Source organism: Lotus japonicus, chromosome 3 (assembly GCF_012489685.1).
Source record: "Lotus japonicus ecotype B-129 chromosome 3, LjGifu_v1.2".
In the NCBI taxonomy this organism is placed as follows: domain Eukaryota; kingdom Viridiplantae; phylum Streptophyta; class Magnoliopsida; order Fabales; family Fabaceae; genus Lotus; species Lotus japonicus.
This window is the reverse complement of record NC_080043.1, coordinates 58,428,394-58,452,889: the sequence shown is the minus strand read 5'-3', so window position 1 is coordinate 58,452,889 and position 24,496 is coordinate 58,428,394. Positions and strand designations below refer to the sequence as shown.

General features: G+C 41.7%; 1 protein-coding gene and 1 non-coding gene across 2 annotated transcripts; one reads left to right on the top strand and one right to left on the bottom strand.

The window, feature by feature from the left end:
• The first annotated feature begins 3,227 nt into the window (after nt 1-3,227).
• LOC130709644 (small nucleolar RNA R71) lies at nt 3,228-3,334 on the top strand. Its single transcript, XR_009010123.1, has one exon. It is a non-coding gene; the product is annotated as a small nucleolar RNA R71 (small nucleolar RNA).
• Nucleotides 3,335-10,250: 6,916 nt separating this feature from the next.
• LOC130744406 (uncharacterized) lies at nt 10,251-10,778 on the bottom strand. The gene has a single exon (XM_057596595.1). The coding sequence runs from the start codon at nt 10,776-10,778 to the stop codon at nt 10,251-10,253; it is 528 nt and encodes a 175-aa protein (XP_057452578.1).
• Between the last annotated feature and the right edge of the window lie 13,718 nt (nt 10,779-24,496).

The following is a 24,496-nucleotide window of genomic DNA, read 5'->3' as shown; positions in this document are numbered from 1 at the left end:
CGCTATTGTCCTTGCCTCTCCGGTCAATGATCTCAAGGTCAAACTCTTGAAGGAGTAAGACCCATCAAATCAACCTTGGCTTAGAGTCCTGTTTAGCAAACAAATGCCTCAAAGCAGCATGGTCAGTATGAACAATTACTTTAAAACCCAAGATGTAAGGCCTAAACTTTTCACAAGCAAAGACTACACCCAAAAACTCTTTTTCAGTTGTAGTGTAGTTCCTTTGGGCCTCATTCAACACTCTACTTGCATAGTATATCACATACAACACTCTTTCTTTCTTTTGACACAAGACAGCCCCTAAAGCTAGATCACTAGCATCACACATGATTTCAAATGGTAGAGACCAATCCGGAGCAACAATTACCGGGGCTGTCACCAAACTCTCTTTAATCGACTCAAAAGCTTTCAAACACTTCTCATCAAAAGTAAAAGGTGCCTCCTTCTCAAGCAAGTTGGTCATAGGCTTAGCTAATTTGGAAAAGTCTTTAATAAACCGTCTATAAAATCCAGCATGCCCGAGGAAACTCCTAATACCCTTGATGTTAGTCGGGGGAGAGAGCTTTTCAATGACTTCAATCTTAGCTCTATCAACCTCAATCCCCTTTTCGGACACCTTGTGTCCAAGAACTATGACATCCCTAACCATGAAATGGCATTTCTCCCAATTCAAGACCAAGTTGGTCTCTTGACATCTTTTCAGAACCAAGGCTAAATTCCCTAGATTAGCATCAAAATTTGGACCAAAAACAGAGAAGTTGTCCATAAAGATCTCGATGCAAGTCTCTATCAAGTCAGAGAAAATAGAAAACATACACCTTTGAAAAGTAGCTGGGGCATTGCAAAGCCCAAATGGCATTCTCTTATAAGCAAACACGCCGTAAGGGCAAGTGAATGCCGTCTTCTCTTGGTCTTCCGGTGCAACACAAATTTGGTTGTACCCGGAATAACCATCAAGAAAACAGTAGTATTGGTGCCCAGCCAACTTATCAAGCATTTGATCTATGAAAGGCAAAGGAAAGTGATCCTTTCTAGTTACCGAATTCAGCCTTCGGTAGTCAATACAAACCCTCCACTTCGTCACTTGACGAGTGGGAATCAACTCATTGTTCTCATTGGCAACCACAGTGATGCCTCCTTTCTTGGGAACCACTTGAACGGGACTTACCCATTCACTATCCGAAATTGGATAAATCACACATGCATCAAGCAATTTAATTATCTCTTTCCTCACCACATCCTTCATGGAAGGGTTAAGTCTTCTTCGAGGTTGGACTATAGGTTTGTAATTTTCTTCCAACAAAATTTTATGCATGCATATCGCAGGACTAATACCTTTGATATCATCAATAGTCCAACCCAAAGCTGACTTGTGATCCCTCAAAACTCTGAGGAGTTTCTCCTCTTCTAAAGGTGTGAGAGCACTACTCAAAATAACAGGTTTATTCTCACCTTCCTCAAGATAAGCATACTTGAGAGAGGAAGGGAGTGGCTTGAGCTCACTCTTCTCCTCAATTGGAATCTCCTCATCCCTAGTTAATTCTTCTTTCCAAATGCTTTTGGTGGCAAGAGATGAGACAAATTCTAATTGAGATAGAGTAGCATTCACCTCATGGTACAAGGAGTCAAGCTCACTCTCAAGATTTTGGTCCTCTATTTCTAACCCCTCCATGATTGTTATTTCCAAAGGGTCCTTAATAGATATCCTAACAAAATCTTCACTCACAAGCTCATCAACCACTTCACACCGAAAAACTTCATCATCCGCTCGGTGTTTTAAGGAGTCAAAGATATTGAAGAGGACCTCCTCTTCACCCACTTTCAAAGTTAGAGTTCGCTTAGCCACTTTAATCTCAGCCTCACCTGTGGCTAAGAATGGTCACCCCAATATGAGAGGAACTTTAGAGTCTTCTTCCATGTCTAAAATGACAAAATCCACTGGGAAGACAAACTTATCCACCTTAACCACAACATCTTCAATGATCCCGTAGGGAGTTTTTAAGGACCTATCCGCCATTTGCAAAGAAATCATAGTTGGGGTAACCTCACCTAAGTTCAACCTTTTAAACATACTAAGCGACATCAAGTTGATACTCGCTCCTAAATCACACAAGGTTTCTACCATAGTTAACCCCTCTATCTCCACCGGAATAGTAAAACTCCCGGGATCTCTCCTCTTTTTAGGCATCTTCCTTTGCAAAATGGCACTACACTCTTCGGTCATTAAGATAGTTTCATCGACCTCACTCAACTTCCTTCTCTTACTGAGGATATCTTTCATGAATTTAGCATAGATTGGCATTTGCTCCAAGGCTTCAGAAAAAGGGATATTAATATGGAGTTTCTTAAAAACCTCCAAGAACTTAGAAAATTGTTTATCCAAATTTTTCTTCACCAAAGCCTTGGGAAATGGAATCTTGCGGAGCTCAGGGATATGAGTGTTTACAACCCGAGTCCTAGTGGGCTCTCTAGCTCTTTCTTCCATAACACCCTCATCTCTTTCTACCTCAGCTTCCTCATTTTTCTCTCCCTCAATTTTTTCCTCTGGCTCATGTAACACTCTTCCACTCCTAGTGGAAACAACAGCGGTATTTTCTTGCTCAGTTAATGTTAAAGTTTCGGAAGAGAACTTACCTTGGTGATGTCCGGACATTTGTTTCGCTAGCTGTTCCAATTGACTCGCCAAGCTCTTTATGGCCAACTCGTGGCACTTGTAATTGCTCGCTGAGTGATCAATAAATCCTTCAATCAGCTCTTCAAGACTCTTCTTGCCAACCGTCTTTACAACAATTTGCGGCTGGTCAAGAGGGCCTTGTTCTGAATTTGGAGCTTTTCCTCCTTGAGTCAATGTTCTGACCTTGCTAACATCATCATTGACAGTACACTGGTTACTATCATGAGATTCACCACAAAATTTGCACTCCAAACTAGTTACTCTCGCTCCAATTGACTTGGTATCCTGTATATGTTTCCGCATTTCCGCTACTTCCTCGGAGAGTTGCTTGTTGGAGGCTATGAGCTTGTCATAAGTTTCCACTTCAAAAGAACTTCTTCGGATTTGGCGTTCATTCTCGGAGTTCATGGCTCTCATCGCCATTTTCTCTATCAAATCATACCCCGCTTGTGGGGGAAGAGCATCGAACTCCCCACTTGAAGCCGCGTCCAAGCCAAACCGTGATAAGTATAGTAACCCATCATAGAACTTCGCCGCACATTCAGCTTGGGTGAGATTGTGTTGAGGACATTTCCTCAAAAGCTTCTTGAAATGCTCCAAAGCCTCATAAAGATTTTCATCTGAGGATTGTGTGAACGTCATGATGTCATTCTTCAATTTCCTCAAGAGGGACCTTGGGAAGAACCTCGTTGTGAATTTTTCTGCAAGGTCTTCCCAAGTAGTGAGACTCCCTTGAGGTTGTGAATTCAACCATTCCTCTGCTGCGTCCTTCAAAGAGAAGGGAAATAGACTCAACCGGATTGCTTCTGAAGAAACATTCACCACCTGATAAGTGTTGCAATTCCGGATGAACTTCTCCATATGAGCATGAGCATCTTCCGAGGAACCTCCACCATATTGGCTTTGGCTCACCATGTTGATGAATGCCGGTCTCAACTCAAAGTTCCCCACTCCTTCGGGAATGACAATACTTCCGGGATAGTCAAAGCTCATGGACCCCGAAGTTAGTTCCCGAAGAGTCCGGTTGGCATTCTCAACTTCTTGTTCACGCAAGCGGAGGGTGATACCCTCTTGGATCCTTGTCTCATTGTGGGCTTGCATCTCCTCCTCTGTCATGCGGCCACCCATGGTGGTGCCTCTCTTGAAAGCAACCTACGTATGACACTCAACAGAGAAAGATTAGTAGCACCAATTCTAGACAAGTTATAACTTAAAACTTAAACCAAAAATCGCAAAACAATTCCCCGGCAACGGCGCCAAAAACTTGTTGGTTCTTCTGCAAGTGTACAGAATCTACCCGGTTTTAAATTATCGAACCATAGGGAATTAGATTGCAAATCCAATTTAAGATTCAAGTTCAAGGTTGAAAAGCGAGTAAAATTCAGTTTTAATGATTGGTTGTTTCTTGAGTTTGTAAAAAGACAAGTGATCAAGTAATAATGCGATTGAAATTCAGAGATGAGATTGCCTTGGGTTCTTGCTCAACAAATTCAGTTTTAGCAAACCTTCCTATTCAATTAATCTTGAGTCTCTCCTTGATGTTCTAGCCTAGATAGTCATCTATCGATGCCTCGTAAAGAAAACCCTTTCTAATCAAAAGATAGATTCAATTCCTTGATAACCTAAACATTTGTTAGAAGCACTAAGCATGCAATTCAGGCCAACAAACCTCAACCCTTCAACTATTCCTAGCAGCAAGTATAGAAGAGGTAATCTCAAAACAAGTCCCAATTCTATAACAAACTATCGTTATGGTTATAGAAAAGTAAAAAGCTAGCATGCATTCAAGCTTGAGAGATAAAGCATATGAGTGAGATTCAAGGGTTTACTCAGAACAACATGAATAGAAAAGGAATGAAAGCTAAAACATCCAAAGTCTTACAAAGAACCCAAAACAAAAGGGGTTTTAGCCAAGCATGGCTATGGAATCCATACAAGAAGATAAAGATGAAACCTGAAACATAGAGCTTAGGGAAAGCTCCTCAAGCTCCAGAACTCAAACCCTCTCTTCTAACTTATGAAAATATGATAAAATGAAAAAAGGTCCCAAGAGAAATGTCTAAAAACCAATTTATAGGCAAAACAATCGAGTCTGGGCGCTCAGGCGCCAATTTAGAGCGCCTGAGCGCCAATTCCATCCAAAAACATGCTCTCTGGAAGGTAATTGGCGCCTAGGCGCCAATTCCCAGCTCCTAGGCGCCAATTCCAGCAGCCTGACAAAACATAACTAGCGCCTAGGTGCCAATTCCCAGCGCCTAGGCGCTTAAGCTCGCTGGAAAAGACTTTTTAGCTTCTTGTAACTCCTCTTCCAAGCCTCTTTAAGTCCTCCTTCAATTCCAAGCTTCTTGGCCTTCTTTCACCTTCAGTTCCTAATCTGCAAACTTAACCAACAAGCCAAGGAAAATTCCAAAATCTCAAAATCTCAAAGAGCTTATTAGCACAAGAGATCCTTCAATTAACACAATAAAACCATGCAAGTCCTAAACTTACTTAAAATGCAAGAAAACTCCCTATAAAACTACAAAATTACCAAAACGAAGTAAAGACTCAAAGAAAGATAAAAATGCATGAGAATGCATGAAACGCTACATGAGACTCAACAAAAAGACTCAAAACAAAGAAAGAAATGACCCTAAAAACACCACTAAACAAGGGTCATCAGACACCATCGTTTTTATGGTCCATAGCCTACGACTAGCATTATAGCTATACAATCACTATTTGCAAGCGAATTCTCTTTCTCAAGGTACATTACCACTTATCATAAGTTGATTTAAATTAATAAGTCTTCATGTATAGTACATTCATCAAATCATTTAGAGTTTAACCCCATTTCCCACAAGGATATTAATTCCAAACAACTCTCACATGTAACAACACATTGCCCAAACCCTAGAGAGTAATAGGGTTCGGGCACACCACATATTGCATCAAAAGAATTCATGCTTTTCATAATTTCAGTAGTAAAATCAGCAGCAAATCATCAACTCAACAAGTAGCTTAAGGAAAACAAGAAAAATCGTCGAAACCCCTAAAACTAGGGTTCGGCCGTGGCTCATTTGTGGCCTATGGTTTTCAAATTTTTTTGATCATGCTTGATCAAGTCTCATATGTCAAATTCCAGCAAGGTTTCCAATATTACACATCAACAAAAATCAGATCTAGCACATGTTAATTACCACAATTCATATCTAGGCAAAAATGGTGAAAATAGCAAGGTTTTAACATATAATCATCATGGATCAAGGCATCATGTAACAAGGCATGGTAAAACAGAACCTTTACACTCTAAACATCCATGAAAATAATTCCCAATCATACAAACAAACCCCTCATGTTAAAGATCACCCAAATTCACAACTATTCACATAAAATCATGAAATTTCAAGCATGCATTCTCCTAGACTCTACCTAAACTAGATCAGCCCTCACCTTAGCCTTAGGATTATGAAAGAAGATGAAGGATGAAGAGATTGGTCCTTGCTTCCTTCTCCTTGCTCGAGTCCCTCCTTCCCTCTTGATCTCCTTCACAAGCTTCCTCTTCTTCCCCTTGCTCTCTTTCTCTTTCACGCACCCTCTCACTCTCTCTTTTCTCTCAAAAGCTCTCTCTTCTCTTTGCTGGAGTTCTTAGGTGAAAGACAGTACGTGGTTCCTTTCCAATTCAGTTTTGTGATAGAGAGAAAAAAAAAATCCTCCCTCACTCCATTGTGCAAAACCGGCGGCTCCCTCACACTAGCATTAGGTTTTTTTTTTCTTTTTTCCAATTTCTTACCCAAGCCCAAACCCAAATCGATTAATACTCTTAATTATTAATTAAGAAAAATAAAACAAAAGAAAAACCCTATTTCCCATTAAGTGGTCGGCGGCCACAAGCTAGCATCTAGGTTTCCAAGCCTTTTTTTCCTATCTCATGTTTATTTGGAAATAAAATTAATAGTTAACTTTTATTATTTTTAAAAAACTGTAATAATAAATAAATAAAAGGTATAACCCTCTCCTTCTATAATGAAACTCAATCTATTTAAATAAACTAGATTTTTCCCCAACTAAACAAAAGCAATTCAAAAAGAGATCTTTTCTTATCTCTTTCTCTCAAAGTCACGACCATCACTACCTTGGCCTCCAAGCAACACACAAATCACCTTATTTTTGAGGTCCATAACCCCAAAAAATAATTACTTTCAAACACTCAAATCTCATTATTTCAAAATAATACAATTTCACATATTTCATGAAATCTTCACACGCATAATCAGTCAAATAAACTCATTATTCACTAGAATTTCACACTTATTATTCATTTCAAATAATAATAATATTAATAAAATCAGGGTCTTACAGGGACACATTAATGAACCGATATCGCACCCAAACAAGAGGTATTCTGAGGTTGTATAGGTATGGAACAATACAACTGAGGATGACATAAAATATATGATTAGTAAAACTCATGAAAACAAGATGCATCTTCTTTTCGAGAGGCCAACTCATTAAAACTGCAAGGTTAAGTGCGTTTTCCTTGAAACAATATTGTGATAGTGACCTTCTAGGGAGTTTTTCTAGGAAGCATGTCAGTAAGAAAAAAGCGTGCTGGAAAGACTCGTGTTGTTACCATGAGGTCAGTCATCAAGTCGAGATGTTACACCTTTTATGGTGGAGCCTCAAGAATGTTGTTTCATCTTTGAAGAAGCTTTAGAATAAAGGGGTGTCTTGTCCACTTTAGTGTCCAAGACGTGAGGGGGTGGAGGAAACAGTGGATCATATTTCCAAGGACTATAACTAGAGTAGGAAGGTTTGGTTCTTGTCAGTTTTGGGTAGCCTCAAGTTCGCCACCCAAAAGATTAAGAAACAAAAACCAAAAGCCCACAAAGGTCCCAAGAACAAAGGCACAACCCACAAAACTGTCACAAGCACCCTAATAACATCTACGTACATTTTAATAGTTAATTATTATTTAATAATATTATCATTATGATAATAATGAGGTAAATATTGACTTTTGTGTCCTTTTGACTAGTTTGGTGACTTTTACTTGTGGTTGACTTGAGTGTTATTTTGATTTTGAAATAATAATGTGTGAGCATAATATTATTAGATAAATATATTTTGATTGATTATAATAATTAAAATTAGTTTTATTTTCTTGATTATGAAGAGGAAAATAATTATTTGAATTATTTTGGGTTTTAGGTATTAAAAATAAGGTTCTTTGTAGCGATTTCAATCACGCCGTCAAATTATGTCACCTATCTCGTCGCCTGTCGCTTCACTTCGCCCGCCGATGTTTGGGTTGCATTCCAGTGTGCCCTCTGCGTTGGTTGGTGATGGCATGGTGGTTGATGGTTTTTCTGGTTCCGATGTACGACGCAAGGAATTGCAATGTACTGATAGGACCGACATTGATGTGGCTGAAGGTTTTGATGACATTGATGGTGAACGTTTTGATCATGGCAGAGCCAAACATCATCATCAAGATGCGGATCATCGTCATTCATCCACGTTGTTCCTCGATTTCCTTTCAGTAGGCGGCATTATCGATCCTCTACTCCTATGGTGTTGGAGGCGGAGCCTACTGTGATGGAGGTGGAGAACGTGTCAGCTTTGGTTGCGGCTGATTCTGAGTTTGTTGGTGTGAATATGGAGTCTGTTAAGGATAAACAGGGTGCGTCTTGTGGTTTTGGTGTTCCTTCTTTGTCGGTCCCTGATGGAGATGCAGTTGTATGTACAAAGCTTAGGCCTTGGGTTCTACCAGAGCGGATTCCAGATGATATTCTTTTCCCAGAAACCTGTGTCAGTGTATGTGCTTCTGAAATCCCATCGATGAATGAGTATGAGGAGTCTTCGTTTTTGGATTTGTTCGAAAAGTCTCTGGTTGATTTGCGTTTGGTCCGAGGAGTAGGTGATTCGTATCAGTTTATCATTGATGGTGAGGTAAATTTTTATGTCGGGCCTGATTCTTCTGTCATGTTGGATATTATGGATTGGAATACCTATGGGGGTTTGGCTACCTAAGTTGTTTTGAAGGATTTTGAGGCGAGGACTGATGCTTTACGGCATGGGGACTATGCGTCTTTTGAGAGGCGTGATACTTTGTCTATGCCAGATGAAGTTCTTTGTGGTGGGTCTTCTGATGCGCTTTTGTGTCCGGTGGATACAGGTTTGAGAGGTGGACTAGCTGATGGTTCTGACCTCGAGTTTATTCATGATCATGGTAGTTCTGAGGCGGCGCTTTTGGAGACTCCAGAGGTTTCACTTGATCAGCGTCGTGTGTCGGACCACTCTGTTCCCTCGGTGATTCCCCTTGATGTGATTTTCTCAAGGTTTGAGTCTCTTTCCCAGATTCCTTCTGTGGAAAAGGAGCCCTCTAAGGGCCCAGATTTTTCTGCTGGGAGAAAAAGAGGCAGGCCTAGGAAAGTCGCTAAGAGGGGAAGGAAAAAACAAAAGTTTCAGGTTGTTGGCTCTGATGTTGGAGAGGCATCAGGTGTGTCTGACACTGCGTCTGATAGGGTGAATCCTGTGGGTATGTCTCCTTCTCAGTCCCAGGATTGTGTTTATGAGCGTGCTCAGAAGATGTGGACGGTTGGCAAAGAGTTAGGTCTTGTTTGGGATAGTTCTGATGAGGAGGCCATTGAAGGATGTGTACAACATCTTAGACGTACTCATCCTGATAAGTATGGGTCTCCGTGAGGCTTTAGTTCTTTGTGGCGTGGGTTGTTTTCCTTTCGCCTTGTTTGTTTCAATGGTGTTGTTAGGGTTGTTTTTGTTGGATTATTTTGTTAGATTTGGGTTTTTATGTCTTATTGGACAGGTTTTTGCTTATGGAGTTTCAAAGGTACATTTAGGGGATGGTGTGTTCTTTTTCCTTCTCTAGGGTTTTTCCCAATGAGTTTTTCCTAGAAAGGTTTTAACGAGACACGTGTCCTAGGTGTGGCCTTTAGGGTGGTTTTGTTTGGTTGGGTTTGTTGGTTTTGTCATATTCGTGAGAGGTTATTCTCATGAAATCTTATTCAGTAATATATGTCTTTTGCTATCAAAAAAAAAAAATATAAAGAGAAAATATGATAATTTTTTTTTGTTAAAGTAATTTTAAAATACAAAAATATTATTTTAAAATGTGATTCAGAGGTTATTTTGATCCTTCTGAATTTAGTTTGGAATTTATAGAATTTATTATGAGATGTCAGTTTTAAATTTAATTTCTAAGCAAATAAAGTTATTTTTTTATTAAAAATTAGGAGATAGAGGTGGGAAATTATAGGAGAGTTAAATTTTGAATTATATGAAGAGATGAGCAAATAATGTTATTTTTTTATTAAAAATTAGGAGATAGAGGTGGGAAATTATAGGAGAGTTAAATTTTGAATTAGATGAAGAGATAATATTTGGATAAATTATCTAAAAGATAATAATATTTATCTTATTTTGAGATAATAAATAAGATAAAGTTTTTTTTTATTAAAAATTAGGAGAGAGAGGTGGGAAATTATAGGAGAGTTAAATTTTGAATTATATAAAGAGATAATAACTCGATATATTATCTAAAAGATAATAATATATATCTTATTTATTTTGTGATTTAACCTGCTGTTGTAGCCAGAGTTACCTGTTGTACCATCTGTTGTGGTTCCCTTTGCTGTGTTACCAGTGTCCCAGTGCAGTTTCTCGCAAGGTGGTCATGGCATTCACACTTAGAGCTTAAAATATGCAATCCTTCATACTCGACGTTGTACCAAGTTCCCTGTAATTCGACATTACCCAACACAGGTTTATTCAAATCAATCTCCACGCAGACCCGAGCATACCGACCCCTTTGCATATCGGTTGTGTTCATATCCCCTCTAATCGGAGTTCCAACTATCGACGCTAGTGTCATAAGAATACTCTCATCATAAAATTGAAACCCAAGGCCAGGAATACGTATCCATACCACTAGCATGCTAATCTCTGAGTTTGCCGCTACGAAGTCCGGCGTCCATGGCTTGACAGCCAAGTAATGATCATAAATCATCCATGGAGCATCGACCATAGCCTTCTCCATATATTCCAAGAGGTTGAAATGCACCATGAAATAGCCATGAAGAATATCGCGTACTTCAAACTCCATGTTGGCTTCCACATCAACCCGAGACGCTCACAAACGTTTGATAGGAAATCCCTACATGGCTTGCAAAGAAAATATTTACATTAACAAGATCCTTTTTCATGATGCCCTCATCCACCAGGTTGCGGATGGTCTTACTATTCTCCTTAGTTGCTTCCCAATAACCTTTTCTTTGAACGTAGGCTTCCACACGAGCTCCCCTGGCGGCTTCCCTATCGGTTGACCGCGGCGATCACTCACAATCTCGCTCTCCACCTCCATAGTTGATAACCCGAGGTTTAGTCTATGTTTGTCGAGTCCTTTTTATTTCTTTCTTTTCCTTTTTAAGTCCTTTATTGAGTTTTAAGTCAAGTTAAGTCCATTTTTAGTTCATAATTGCATCTACATTAGTTTAGGTATTTTTAATTTATTTACTTGGTCTTTTTATTAGTTTTAGCTTGAGGTTAATTCTTATGGTCAGATTTGAGCTGAAACCTTGTGATAATATGAGTTTGATGGTCTTTTGGGGGTTTCATTTGCTGAATTGAATGAAGGATTGATGAATTATCATGATTAATGAGAGGTTTCCATGAGTTACATTGTTTTTTTAATAGGTTCTTGAGATTCTTTTCAGGTTTGATAGGTTTTTGATGGCTAATGATGATGGTTGAAGGCCAAGTAATGAGCAATGATGATAGTTTAAGAGGGAGTTACAAAGTTGGTGAAGAAGTTGTTGAGCCACGCATGTGCGCCAGGTATGCCACGCACATGCGTGGCTGTTCTGTTGAAAGAAAAGGGAGACTCATCTAAGGCCACGCATGTGCGCCACTTTGGCCACGCACATGCGTGGTAAGCTGACCTGGAGGCTGATTGTGAACATATGATCCACGCATGTGCGTGGAGCAGGTCACACACCTGCGTGGCGGGCCGCTGAATTGTCTATAAATTAGGATTTTGTTATTTCTTTTTGGTATCTTGTAATTTTGGGAACAAAACTTAGAGTTTTAGTTCTTGGAGCTTGTGGGAGGCTTCTTGACACTTTTATTTCAGACTTTTGTTCCTTTAATTTGCATTATGAATTCCCTAGCCATGCTTGGCTAGTTTACCTTTGTACCTTGGGGATTGTGGATCCTAGTTTAAGTTTTGTTATGAAATCTTGAGTTTTTTATATGAATAAAGTAGGGGTGTCCACCGGGCGGGTTCGAGCCCAAACCCCGGTTTTGAACGGGTGAAATCAGCCCCATCCCAAGGACTGCCACCGTCCGATCAGTAACACTGGGTTTCTCGGATTCAATAACTTGCGGGTTTCGGGTGCGCCGGTCGGTTAAACGGTGCCCGATGAGAGATAAAAAAGGGAGAATCACAGTACAGAGAAAAGAGAATAGATAGAAGAAATCTGGAACTTTTCATGACAATTTCAAATGATAAAATGAAATTAATACTGTAACACCCCGATTTCCATGTGTCACTTTAGTAACTAAAAATAAACTTTACGTGGAAAACATGTAATTTTTTTTCATTTGATTCCTTTTAATTTAAAGCGATAGAAGATAAAGACATAACCCAACAACTAAACTAACCGATATACAAATATATACACATGTACAGCCTCAGCTGCACTCCCACGTCACGCGCACTTGCAGTGACTCCAAGTAGTGTGCCCGTAGGCAAATATGTACAGAACCAGTAATGTAAGTAAAAGTATCAAAAGTACAGTCATCCAAGAGAAAGTCGGCTCCAAAATGGCCTGAACAAAAGACCCCTATAATCCGACAGACTCTCTGTGATTCCTCATCAAAAGAACCACACAAAAAGCCATGTATCGGGAACCTACCCTGTCCCAAAAGTAAGACGAATCAGAGCTCTACACAAAATATGACGCTGCCTAACCTACCCTCCCAGTCCTGTTGATAGCTCCTCCTCCTCTCCCTCGTCACTCGGCGAGTAACTGTCCCCACTGCTGTCGGAGTCCGAGTCGGAATCCACCGTAATCATCTCGGTGTCCAAGTCCACGACCTCCCTCCTAACTGTCCTGCGCACCGTCCTAGTCAAGCCCGTCTCAACATCCACCTCTCCAGTAAGAACATCCTCCTCCACCACCCGAACCAGGGGATCCACACGGTAGCCGCGCGGTGGAGTAAAAGGAAAACGACGTGAGGCAGATGGAACAACAGACTCCCTCTTCGACTGCACGAGCCTCGAGGACGACGCCACGTTGGTAGGATCCATAGCAGTAGCAGGAGGTGGCGCAACAGGTGTAGTAACATCAACCTCGATCTCAGCTGGGTCCTCGTCATCGGAAGAAGATGAAGTCGGAGGTGGTGCAGGTGGTCCTCGACCAGTACCTGGTCCACAGCGAACTGAAGGCGGCAAGTCAAAGCTCAGCTCCATGCGTCGTAGCACTCCTCTCGTCAAACGTCCACACTCGTCAGTCCGGTCCTCCATGACCCTTCCCCGGTGAAGGTGTGAAAAACGACTAGAAGGGGGGGTTGAATAGCGTTTTCAATATAAAAACTTTCCCCTTAAGATTTAAAGTAAATCTTTTCGGTTTCTCTAAGATAGATGGTGCAGCGGATAGAGATAGAGAGAAGAGAGAAGCACACTAGTATTTTATCCTGGTTCACTTGATAAATCCCTCAAGCTAATCCAGTCCACCCGTTCAGGTGATTTCTTCCTTCTTAGAATGAAGGCAATCCACTAATCAGATAATTGTTACAACTGCACTTGAAACCTACAAGTGACTAACAATACACTGACTTAGCTATCACTAAGATTCACTCTCTTAGTCTTCTCTAGGATCCGATCAACCTTGATCTCCTAAAGGAATCACCACTAAGATTCACTCTCTTAGTCTTCTTAAGGATACTGACCTACCCGGTCCCTTAAGGAAAATCAAACAACTATTTGAAGTTGGTGTTTACAAAGGTTTGCTTCTAAATAAGCTGAGTGTAAACTAAATAAGAACAGATGAAGAAAGTAGAAGCTTGAATCTTTTCTTGTATTGCAGCTCTTGGTTTTTCTCTCATAGACTTTCTTCTTTTCTTCATCCTTTTATAGTCCAAGGTGCAAAGGATATTTCTGTTGAGAGAATATGACCGTTGGAGGGCATTTCTGGAACTTCCAGAACCTGCTGTGGCTGAACCTTGGTAGGTAGGCTTGTCAGAATAGTACACTGCTCTTGTACTTCTTGATAGAGACATTTGCCTTTAACCAATGACTTCTGATCAGAGTTATGCTTCGTGTTGGAACTTGTGAAGCTTGGTGATCAGAGTCAGAGGGATGCTTGGATCCTCTGACCTTCGTAACTTCTGCTTCTGGACCTTCAGAGCTTATGGACCTTCAGAGCCTCTGGTCCCTCAGAGCTTCTGGTCTTCAGATCTTCTGATCCTCAGATCTTCTGATCCTCTGATCTTCAGATCCTCTGATCTTCAGATCCTCTGATCCTTCTGATCTTCTGATCTTCAGATCCTCTGATCTTCAGATCCTCTGATCCTCAGAACTTCTGACGAATATATCTTCTGGTGTCAGAATCAGAACCTGTTTGTCAAAACACTCAAGACAAACATTAGAGTATCATAATTGTTCATCCACAAATAAATACTTGTTATCATCAAAACATAGAGTTGTACCACATGACCAAATCTTGATCTTACACCCGGTACGTCGCCCGATGACCCACAAGATAGATCACCCAAGCGGTGGGGGCATGTCGGTCAACCAGCTCAAACCTGATCCCCCCCGAGGGAGAGACCATCGAAACCCAATCCACCGTCGACATCTGGCAGCAGGCCGACCGCCCAAACACAAACATGAAACCAAAGCCAAGGCGCTAGGATCAACTCACGGAATAGAGTAGATATACAAACAACATGTGATTGGGGTATAGATATATAAGTTGATATATATATATATATAAATAATCCTAGCATGTTATTGGCTCTAACAACAATTCAGTAATGCAACCAACACACAATTCCAGTCAGGGTGAATGTATGCGTGAAATGCAATTCAATATGATCCGGAAAGTTGTTTGGGATGGGCACCATCGAGTCAGTCCTAACACCGGCCTAGTGTTTAACCATTTCCGCTCGGGTGTCGCTTACAAACCCATGCATAGTCGGATCAGCCCGCTATGCCGAAGATACACCCAGGTGTTCTTCGATGAAGGCAATTCCCCAACCTTCGTGAAGCATTCCCGTTCTTCACTAGTGAAGCATTCCCGTTCTTCACTATTGGTGAAGCATTCCCGTTCTTCACTGAATGATGCATGATGCAATATGGTTAGCCAAACATCGAATCGTCCTCCCAACGCAAGTGTTTAGCTCAAAACCCAATTTCATAACCCAAGAGTTTAGTGTCGGTCAATACAACACAAGAGTACTAGAGTACTCGGTGACTTTCAATCATCACCGTAGATCGCCTCAGTGGCTTTCCCCAATTCCCAGTAACTTCAAGACTTGACGACTTTTCCCCGTCTTTCGCAATCATTTTCCCCTTTAGGTTCCCTATGGTTCATTCGTTAATGAAAACGTTTTGAATTTAATTAGTCAGGTTATGAGTTTAATTCTTTGAAGACTAAGTTCTCTAAGGTCTTTAGTTTTCAAAATTCTATTCATTCTAAGTTTTCCAAAATCCCACCAAATGTAACCCCCGAGGAAAGTCTAAGTATATAAACGATAGCTAAGTCTCAACCCTTGAGTTTGGACTTGCCTAGGGTTGTTCATTCAACCCGAAAAATCAAAAGGAATCAGTTCAGTGATTCTTCGCTCCGAAGTCGCGTCAAAACGCACAATTCAATAACATCTCAATATCATAAAATATGGAAAACATCATAACATTAATTCATCATCATAATCAATATCAAAGTAAAGCATAAGTCGAATTTGTCGACGCCTATCATGAAATATTAGCTAATATGTAAGTTTCCCTAACCTCGAGCTGCTCCAGCCTCGTGGTCTAAATTTCCTTCACACGATTGCTCTGAGAAACCCAAAGTTCCTTCAACTGAACCTCGGAGAAAACAAAGCAGAAATCCAAACAAAATCGATTAGCTCGATCACAATACAACTCATTAACGATAGACAAAGCATTAAAGCTTCAGAATACAACAATCGGGTACGAAAAGACAAGTTTTCGAAAACGAAAAACTCCCCCCCCCACAAACATGCTCTCGGCCACTTTGCACAATTAGGGGGGTCGATTTTTCTTCGATCTAATCTGATTACAAGGTAGTTTTAGGGAAAAACTAAGGCAAAGAAACTGTCGGAAAAATTTTCGGACGATCGGATCGAAATACGGCTATTCAGGGGCGTTTTGGTCCAAAATAAAAGCTCAAAACCTCAAAGTTAAAACTTCGAAAAACAAATTTGACAGCGATGTTCCTAACGACATTTGTAACAACTAATCCTAGCGACTTTTCGACTTTAAAGTTCGAAGTGTGCGCAAAAAGGGATTTGAATCAGTTTTTCAGATCCTTGACAACTCGATCAAAATCGGCGAATACTGGCGAGTGTTCTAGGCTCTTGGGTATGTACAGAAGATATCCCAAGCGAAAAATCAAGAAAAACGGATAGTTTTACGAAAAGCTCGAAACTTTGAGCACAGAAACGACTAAAGAAAAGCAGTAGAAATGATGATCAGAGGTAAGAATCAAGCTAGTTACCTCGATACCTTGAAGTAGGAACGAACTGCGCGAAGATCGGTCAAGTTTCGGCGAAAATCTTTCTCTCCTCTTCTCCCCTTGAACTCGCGGCCACCTTGGTGGTTTTGGGAAGATATTTTGAATTTTTAACTATTTATGGGAAGGTGAAATCGCGGGAAAATGAAAATTTCGCGATTCCGATTTTTGCAGCACGTTCATCGGTGAATTCTAAGAGAGATTCTGGCGACAGAATTCCAGAACTCAAAACAAATCTCTATAATTAAGGAAAAACGAATCAAAATGATCCAAAAGCGGTGTAAGTTAATCTGTCCCGAAAAACTACTTTTTGCTTTGAAGGTCAGACGACAAAACTTCGTTCTGAAGAAAGATTGGAAACATCGAAACAAATCTGGCATCGCGGACGGAAACTTCGTTAAAAGCTCCGAATAGAAAAAGTCTTCATTCAGTGATTGAATTTAGGGTTTTGAAGCAAAGAAATTAGCGTCGTCGGACTTCCGAGAAGTGAATACTATCGTGCTTACAGTCCAGGGTTTCGAAATGAAACACTGGTCGAAGGAAAAATAAAGAGAACTTTTTATTTTTCCAAGGATTTGAAATCCCACTTAAACGTTGCTTTAAGAGCGAAATTAGCCTATTCTGGACACTCTCGCCATAAGGCAGGTGTGCAGACGACTCGCACTAACTCCTAACACAACAATGAAACATTCCTCAAGCAATTCCTGAACTTTCTTCTTCATTGAACTTTCTCGAACAGCAAACTCCTGTCACGCTTACACTGATTCTACGCGTGAGTCGGAAATTAAACTTGTTTTGTAAATCCAGGTCTTACAATACTCCACTCCAAAAAGAAAGTTTCGTCCTCGAAACTCAGAGTTCTGCGAAAAGTCCGGGATACAGTTCCTTGATCTTGTCTTCCAATTCCCATGTAGCGTCTCCCGTATCGTTGTTCCGTATCACTTTCACTAATGCAATCTGCTTCCCTCTCAGCTGTTTCACTCTTCTATCCCCAATACTCACTGGTGGTGCCTCAAAGGTCAAATCATCCTTCAGTTCAACGTTGTCTGGCTCGATTACATGAGTCGGGTCTGGAATGTACTTCCTCAACTGCGACACATGAAATACATCGTGTATGGTGGAAAGAAACGGTGGTAGTGCAATTTGATACGCAACTGGTCCAACACGTCGAGTGATTTGGTAAGGTCCAATGAATTTTGGCGTGAGCTTCCTCGACTTAATAGCTCGTCCAACTCCCGTAGTCTGAGTTACTCGTAGAAACACATGATCACCTTCTTCAAACTCTAGGGTTCTGCGTCTCTGATCAGCATAACTCTTATGTCTGCTCTGTGAAGCTCTCATCTTTTCTCTGATCTGCTTAACCTTCTCAGTCGTCTGTTGCAGCAATTCTGGCCCAATCAACAAACTCTCCCCATCTTGATACCAACACAACGGTGTCCTACACTTTCGACCACACAAAGCTTCATACGGTGCCATCCCAATGCTCGCATGAAAACTATTGTTGTATGTAAATTCGATCAATGGCAGAAGATCATCCCAGCTTCCCCTGTTGTCTAAGACACAAGCACGTAGTAGATCCTCTAACGACTGAATAGTTCTCTCTGTTTGCCCATCAGTTTGTGGATGATACGTCAAACTTAAACTCAGCTTGGTTCCTAACGCATCATGAAGAGCTCCCCAAGAGTGCGAAGTAAACTTCGGATTCCGATCAGACACAATACTCGTCGGAACTCCGTGTAGTCTCACAATCTCAGCCACATAAATCTCAGCCAACTTTTCCACGTTGTAAGTAGCTCTCACTGGTAGAAAATGCGCTGACTTGGCCAAACGATCCACAATTACCCATATCGAATCGTGTCTCTTCTGTGTTCTTGGCAACGCTACCACGAAATCCATGGATATGCTATCCCATTTCCATTCTGGCACGTCTAAACTCTGTAGCATACCAGCAGGTCTCTAATGCTCTACCTTAGCCTTCTGACAAGTCGAACATGCAACTACATACTCGGCCACTTGTTTCTTCATTCCCGGCCACCAAAAATTCAGTTTCAAATCTTGATACATCTTTGTCATTCCAGGATGAATGCTCCATTTGCTCTTGTGTCCTTCATCCATGATTAGCCTTCTCAATTCTGGATTGTTGGGTACACAAACTCTGTCCTTGCATCGTAGGATATCGTCAGTTCCTATCTTGAACTCCGGGTCTTTCCCTTGAATTACTAAGTTCCTTTTCTCTAGCAGAAACACATCTTGCAGTTGTTGCTCTCTAATCTCTCCCATCAGTCCACTGGCGATTCTGATCATTCCGAACTTCAACTTTCCCTCAGACGGTGTCACACCTAAACTCATATCTCGAAATTGTTCCAGTAACTCCAGCTCTTTAACCATCATTGACGAGACATGCATCTTCCTACTCAAAGCATCAGAAACTACATTTGCCTTCCCAAGGTGATATTGCAGCGTAAACTCGTAGTCCTTGATAAACTCCATCCATCTTCGTTGCCCCATGTTCAGCTCCTTCTGATCGAACAAGTATTTAAGACTCTTGTGATCGCTAAATATCGTGAAAGTACAACCATAGAGATAATGCCTCCAGATTTTAAGCGAAAACACAATGGCAGCTAACTCCAAATCGTGAGTCGGGTAATTCTTCTCGTGAGTCTTCAACTGTCTCGACGCATAAGCCACCATTTTCCGATGTTGCATCAGTACACATCCCAAGCCTTGATGCGAAGCATCACAGTAGACCTCATAAGGTTCCTCTGGTTGTGGCAAAATAAGCACAGGTGACATCGTTAATCGTTCCTTCAGTGTCTGAAAACTTGATTAACACGCCTCATTCCATGCAAAAGGTTGATCCTTCCTCGTCAGTTGAGTCAAAGGTCCAACAATCTTGGCAAATCCCTCAATGAAGCGTCTATAATATCCAGCTAAACCCACAAAACTTCTGATTTCTGTCACTGTCTTCGGTTGCTCCCAAGCCAAAACAATCTTTACTTTCGCCGGATCCACAGCTATGCCTTCCTTTGAGATAACATGGCCTAAGAAATTTACTTCCTCCAGCCAGAATTCACACTTGGAAGGGTTCGCATACAACTTTTTCTCTCTCAACAATTGTAAAACTTGACGCAAATGTCCTTCATGTTCCTTCGCGTCCTTCGAATATATCAATATGTCATCAATAAACACCACCACAAACCGATCTAAGAATTCATGAAAGATACGGTTCATGTAATCCATGAAAAGAGCAAGTGCATTTGTCACTCCAAACGGCATCACTAGGTACTCGTAGTGTCCGTAACGTGTCCTGAAAGCAGTCTTTGGTATATCCTCAGCCTTCACTCTGATCTGATGGTAGCCTGACTTCAAGTCTATCTTGGAAAATATGGCAGCCCCTCGTAATTGGTCCATCAAATCATCTATCCTTGGCAAGGGGTATCTGTTCTTGATCGTTGCCTTGTTCAGTTGTCGATAATCCACACACAATCTCGACCTTCCGTCTTTCTTCTTAACTAAAAGCACTGGCGCTCCCCACGGTGAAACACTTGGTCGAATGAATCCTTTTGCCGAAAGATCCTCCAACTGAGATTTCAACTCTACTAACTCCGCAGGTGCCATCGAAATCGGTCCTGTTCCAGGTACAATGTCGATCACAAACTCTACATCGCGTACAGGCGGTAGTCCAGGTACATCTCCAGGAAAAACATCCGCAAAATCTCGAACCACCGGAATACCATGAATATCCGATTCCTTCTTCCCCTCCAGACTTAGCAATGAAAAGTACCTCTGAGTGCCCTCGCGCAACGATGCACTAATGTGGTTAATAGAAAGATACTCGAAAAGATCCGAGTCTGGGAACACCACTTTCTTTCGACTACAGTCCAAAAGACAATGGTAGTGGGATAACCAATCCATCCCTAGGATTACATCTAGGTTTTTAAGGGGTAGACATACTAGATTGGCATGAAAAGTTCTATCTCTATATACTACTGAACAGTGCATGCATGTGACATTAGCAATTAGGGTCCTAGCAGGTGTAATTACCATAAGATCAAAACTCAAAGTAGTAATAGGCAGATGCAGTCTTGATACGCAATCCTTAGAGACAAATGAATGAGTTGCACCAGAATCAAAGAGTACAGTTAGAAGATTACCGTCAATTTCACATTCCCCTCTGATCAATCCATCCGCTCCTTCAGCCTCTTCACCATCCATGGTATACACTCTTCCCTTCGCCACTGGGCGCTTCCCACTAACAGCATTCACAGACGGTTCAGCCTTTGGTGCCTTGCAATCCATAGCCAGATGCCCAGATTTATTGCAATTGTAGCATCTTGGTGGCTCCGTGCAATTATTTGCATAGTGTCCGGCCCCTCCACATCGGAAAAAAGTCACCTCACGGTTTTGGGTACGGCTTCCCGACCCTCCAGAAGTAGCAGCAGCAGCCATCAGCTTGTAAGATCCCGGGGTAAACCCTCTCCCTGCAGGACGTTGATATGACTTCCTCGCCTGAAACCTTCCTCTTCCTTGAAAACTCTGTGGTGTCGACCTCACTGGTCCCCCTGTTCCAGCCCTGTTCAGTCTTCGGTTCTTCATCAACTCCACCTCTGAGGCTTTCTCAACCAATGCCTGGAACCTCATGATCCCCAACAGTCTCACTGAGTCCTCTATATCAGCTCTCAATCCCGTCACAAATCGCTTGCACATGTAAGGCTCATTGTCATTCGCTTGGTTAGTCATTGCCTGGGCCATAGTGGCCATCATCTCTGCTAGTTGATTCGTGTTCACCATCGTCTGTTACCCCCAAGAAAACTATTAGTCCTAATCGTATGATAGCACCAAAACTACTCCATACGATTAAGTAACAATGCAATCAATTAGAACGAAAAGTCGTTCTGCAGACAATCAATTTTCACTCTTTGCAGAGTCACACAACCTAGCACAGAAGACCTATTCCCCAAAGACTCCCAAAAGACTCGACTAAACTCTGATACCACAATGTACCACCCCGATTTCCGGGTGTCACTTTAGTAACCAAAAATAAACTTTACGCGGAAAACAGGTAATTTTTTTTTCGTTTGATTCCTTTTAAATAAAGCGATAGAAAATAAAGACGTAACCCAACACTAACTAACCAATATACAAATATATACACATGTACAGCCTCATCCGCACTCCCACGTCACGCGCACTCGCAGTGACTCCAAAGTAGTGTGCCCGCAGGCAAATATATACAGAACCAGAACTGTAAGTAAAAATATCAAATATACAGTCATCCAAGAGAAAGTCGGCTCCAAAAATGGCCTGAACAAAAGACCCCTATACTCCGACAGACTCTCTGTGATCCTCCTCAAAAGAACCACACAAAAAGCCACACATTGGGAACCTACCCTGTCCCAAAAAGTAAGACGATCAGAGCTCTACACAAAAAATGACGCTAGCCTAACCTACCCTCCCAGCTCAGCTCATAGCTCCTCCTCTTCCTCCTCACTGCTCGGCGAGTGGCTCTCCTCACTGCTCTCGGAGTCAGAGTCGGAATCCACCGTAATCATCTCGGTGTCCAAGTCAACAATCTCCCTCCTAACTGTTCTGCGCACCGTCCTAGTCGAGCCGGTCTCAACATCCACCTCTCCTGTAAGAACATCCTCCTCCACCACCCTAACCAAGGGGTCCACACGGTAGCCGAGTGGTGAAGAGAAAGAAAAGATACGTGAGGCAGATGGGACGACAGACTCCCTCTTCGGCCGCACAAGCCTAGCGGACGAAGCCACGTCGGTAAGATCAATGGCAGTAGCAGGAGGTGGCGCAACAGGTGCAGCAACAACAGGCTCGATCTCCGCTGGGTCCTCGTCATCAGAAGATGAAGCAGGAGGTGGTGCAGGTGGTCCTCGACCAGTACCTGGTCCACAGTGAACTGAGGGCGGCAAGTCAAAGCTCAGCTCCATACGCCGTAACACTCCTCTCGTCAACCGTCCACGCTCATCAGTTCGGTCCACCATGACCCTTCCCCGGTACGTCGCTCGGTGACCAGCAACATCGATCACCCAAGCGGTGGGGGCATCGCGATCCACCAACTCATACCTGATCCCCCCCGAGGGAGAGACCATCGAAAACCAGTCTGCCATCGACATCTGGCAGCAAGCCGACCGCCCAAACACAAACATGAAACCAAAGCCAAGGCGCTAGGGTCAACTCACGAAATAAAGTAGATATACACTCAACATGTGATATGGGGTATAGATATATATGTTGTTATATAAACATATCGATAATCCTAGCATGTTATGGCTCTAACAATGCTTCAATAAATCAAACAACACACAATCCCAGTCAGAATGAATGTATGCGTGAAATGCAATCAATATGATCCGGATTGTGACGCGTTCCCGTTCGCCACAAGTGAAGCATTCCCGTTCTTCACTATGGATGAACCATTCCCGTTATTCATCCTTGGTGAACCATTCCCGTTATTCACCCTTGGTGAACCATTCCCGTTATTCACCGTATGATGAACCATTCCCGTTATTCATCATTAATGCATTGGTGAACCATTCCCGTTATTCACCAAAAGATGCACAGGTGAACCATTCCTGTTATTCACCCGATTGATGCAATATGGTTAGCCAAACATCGAATCGTCCTCACCACACAAGTGTTTAGCTCAAACCCAATCTCAAAACAAACCCAAGAGTTAGTGTCGGTCAATACAACACAACTCGGAGTTAGTGTCGGTCAATACAACACAACTCCCACCACAATAGAACCCAAGGGTTTAGTGTCGGTCAATACAACACAACCCCAACAACAAGAGCACTGAGTGTCGGTCAATACAACACAGCTCCAACAACAAGAGTACACAAGGGTTTAGTGTCGGTCAATACAACACAACCCCAACAACAAGAGTACTTAAAGTACTCGGTGACTTTCAATCATCACCGTAGCTCACCTCAGTGGCTTTCCCAAAAACCAAAACCCACAACAGAAGTCGACTTTTCCCAGTCTTTCGTAAATATTTTCCCCTTCAGTTCTCCTATGCTTAAACGTTAATAAAAATTGTTTCAATTCGAATTAGTCAAGTTATGAGTTTATTTCTCAAAGTCTAAGTTTCCCAAGTCTTTAGTTTTCGAAATTCTAATCATTCTAATTTTCCAAAAACCCTCCAAAAGAAGTTTCCCGGGGAAAGTCTAAGTATTCCAACGAATGGCTAAGTCTCAAACCCCACATCTGAACTTGCCTAGGGTTGTTCATCCAACCCGAAATGCCAACTTCAATCAGTTCAGAGGTTCCCCACTCCGAAGTCGCGTCAAAACGCACAATCCAACAATATCACAATATCACAAGTTATGGAAAAACATCATAACATCAACTCATCATCATAATCAACATCAGATAAAGCATAAGTCGAATTTATCGACGCCTATCATGCAGTCATAGCTAATAGTAAGTTGGCCTAACCTCGAGCTGCTCCAGCCTCGCAATCAAAGTCTCCTTCACAGGAATGCTTTGAAACTCCCAAAGTTCCTTCAACTGAACCTCGGAGAAAAACAAAGCAGAATCCAAACAAAATTGATTAGTTCGATCGCAATACAATACATAAATGATAGACAAAGCATTAAAGCTTTAGAATACGACAATCGGATACGAAAAGACAAGTTTCGAAAACGAAAACGCCCCCCCCCCCCATTGATATAGCTCTCGGCCAAAAAGGAAAAAGGGCTCCGGCTCATTTTCTTCGATCAAATCTGTTTACAAGGTAGTTTTAGGGTAAAACTAAGGCAAAGAAACTGTCGGAACAACTTTCGGACGATCGGATCAAAATACGGCTGTTCAGGGGCGTTTTGGTCCAAAATAAAAGCTCAAAACCTCAAAGTTATCAGTTCGAAAAACAAATTTGACAGCAATGATCCTAACGACATCCGTGACAACAAATCCTAAAGGCACGAAGTCAGATTACGACTTTTCGACAGTAAAGTTTCGAAATGTGCGACAAAAAGGGTTTTGAATCAGTTTTTCAGATCTTTGACAACTCGATCACAATCGGCGATTAGTGACGAAGGTTTTAGAC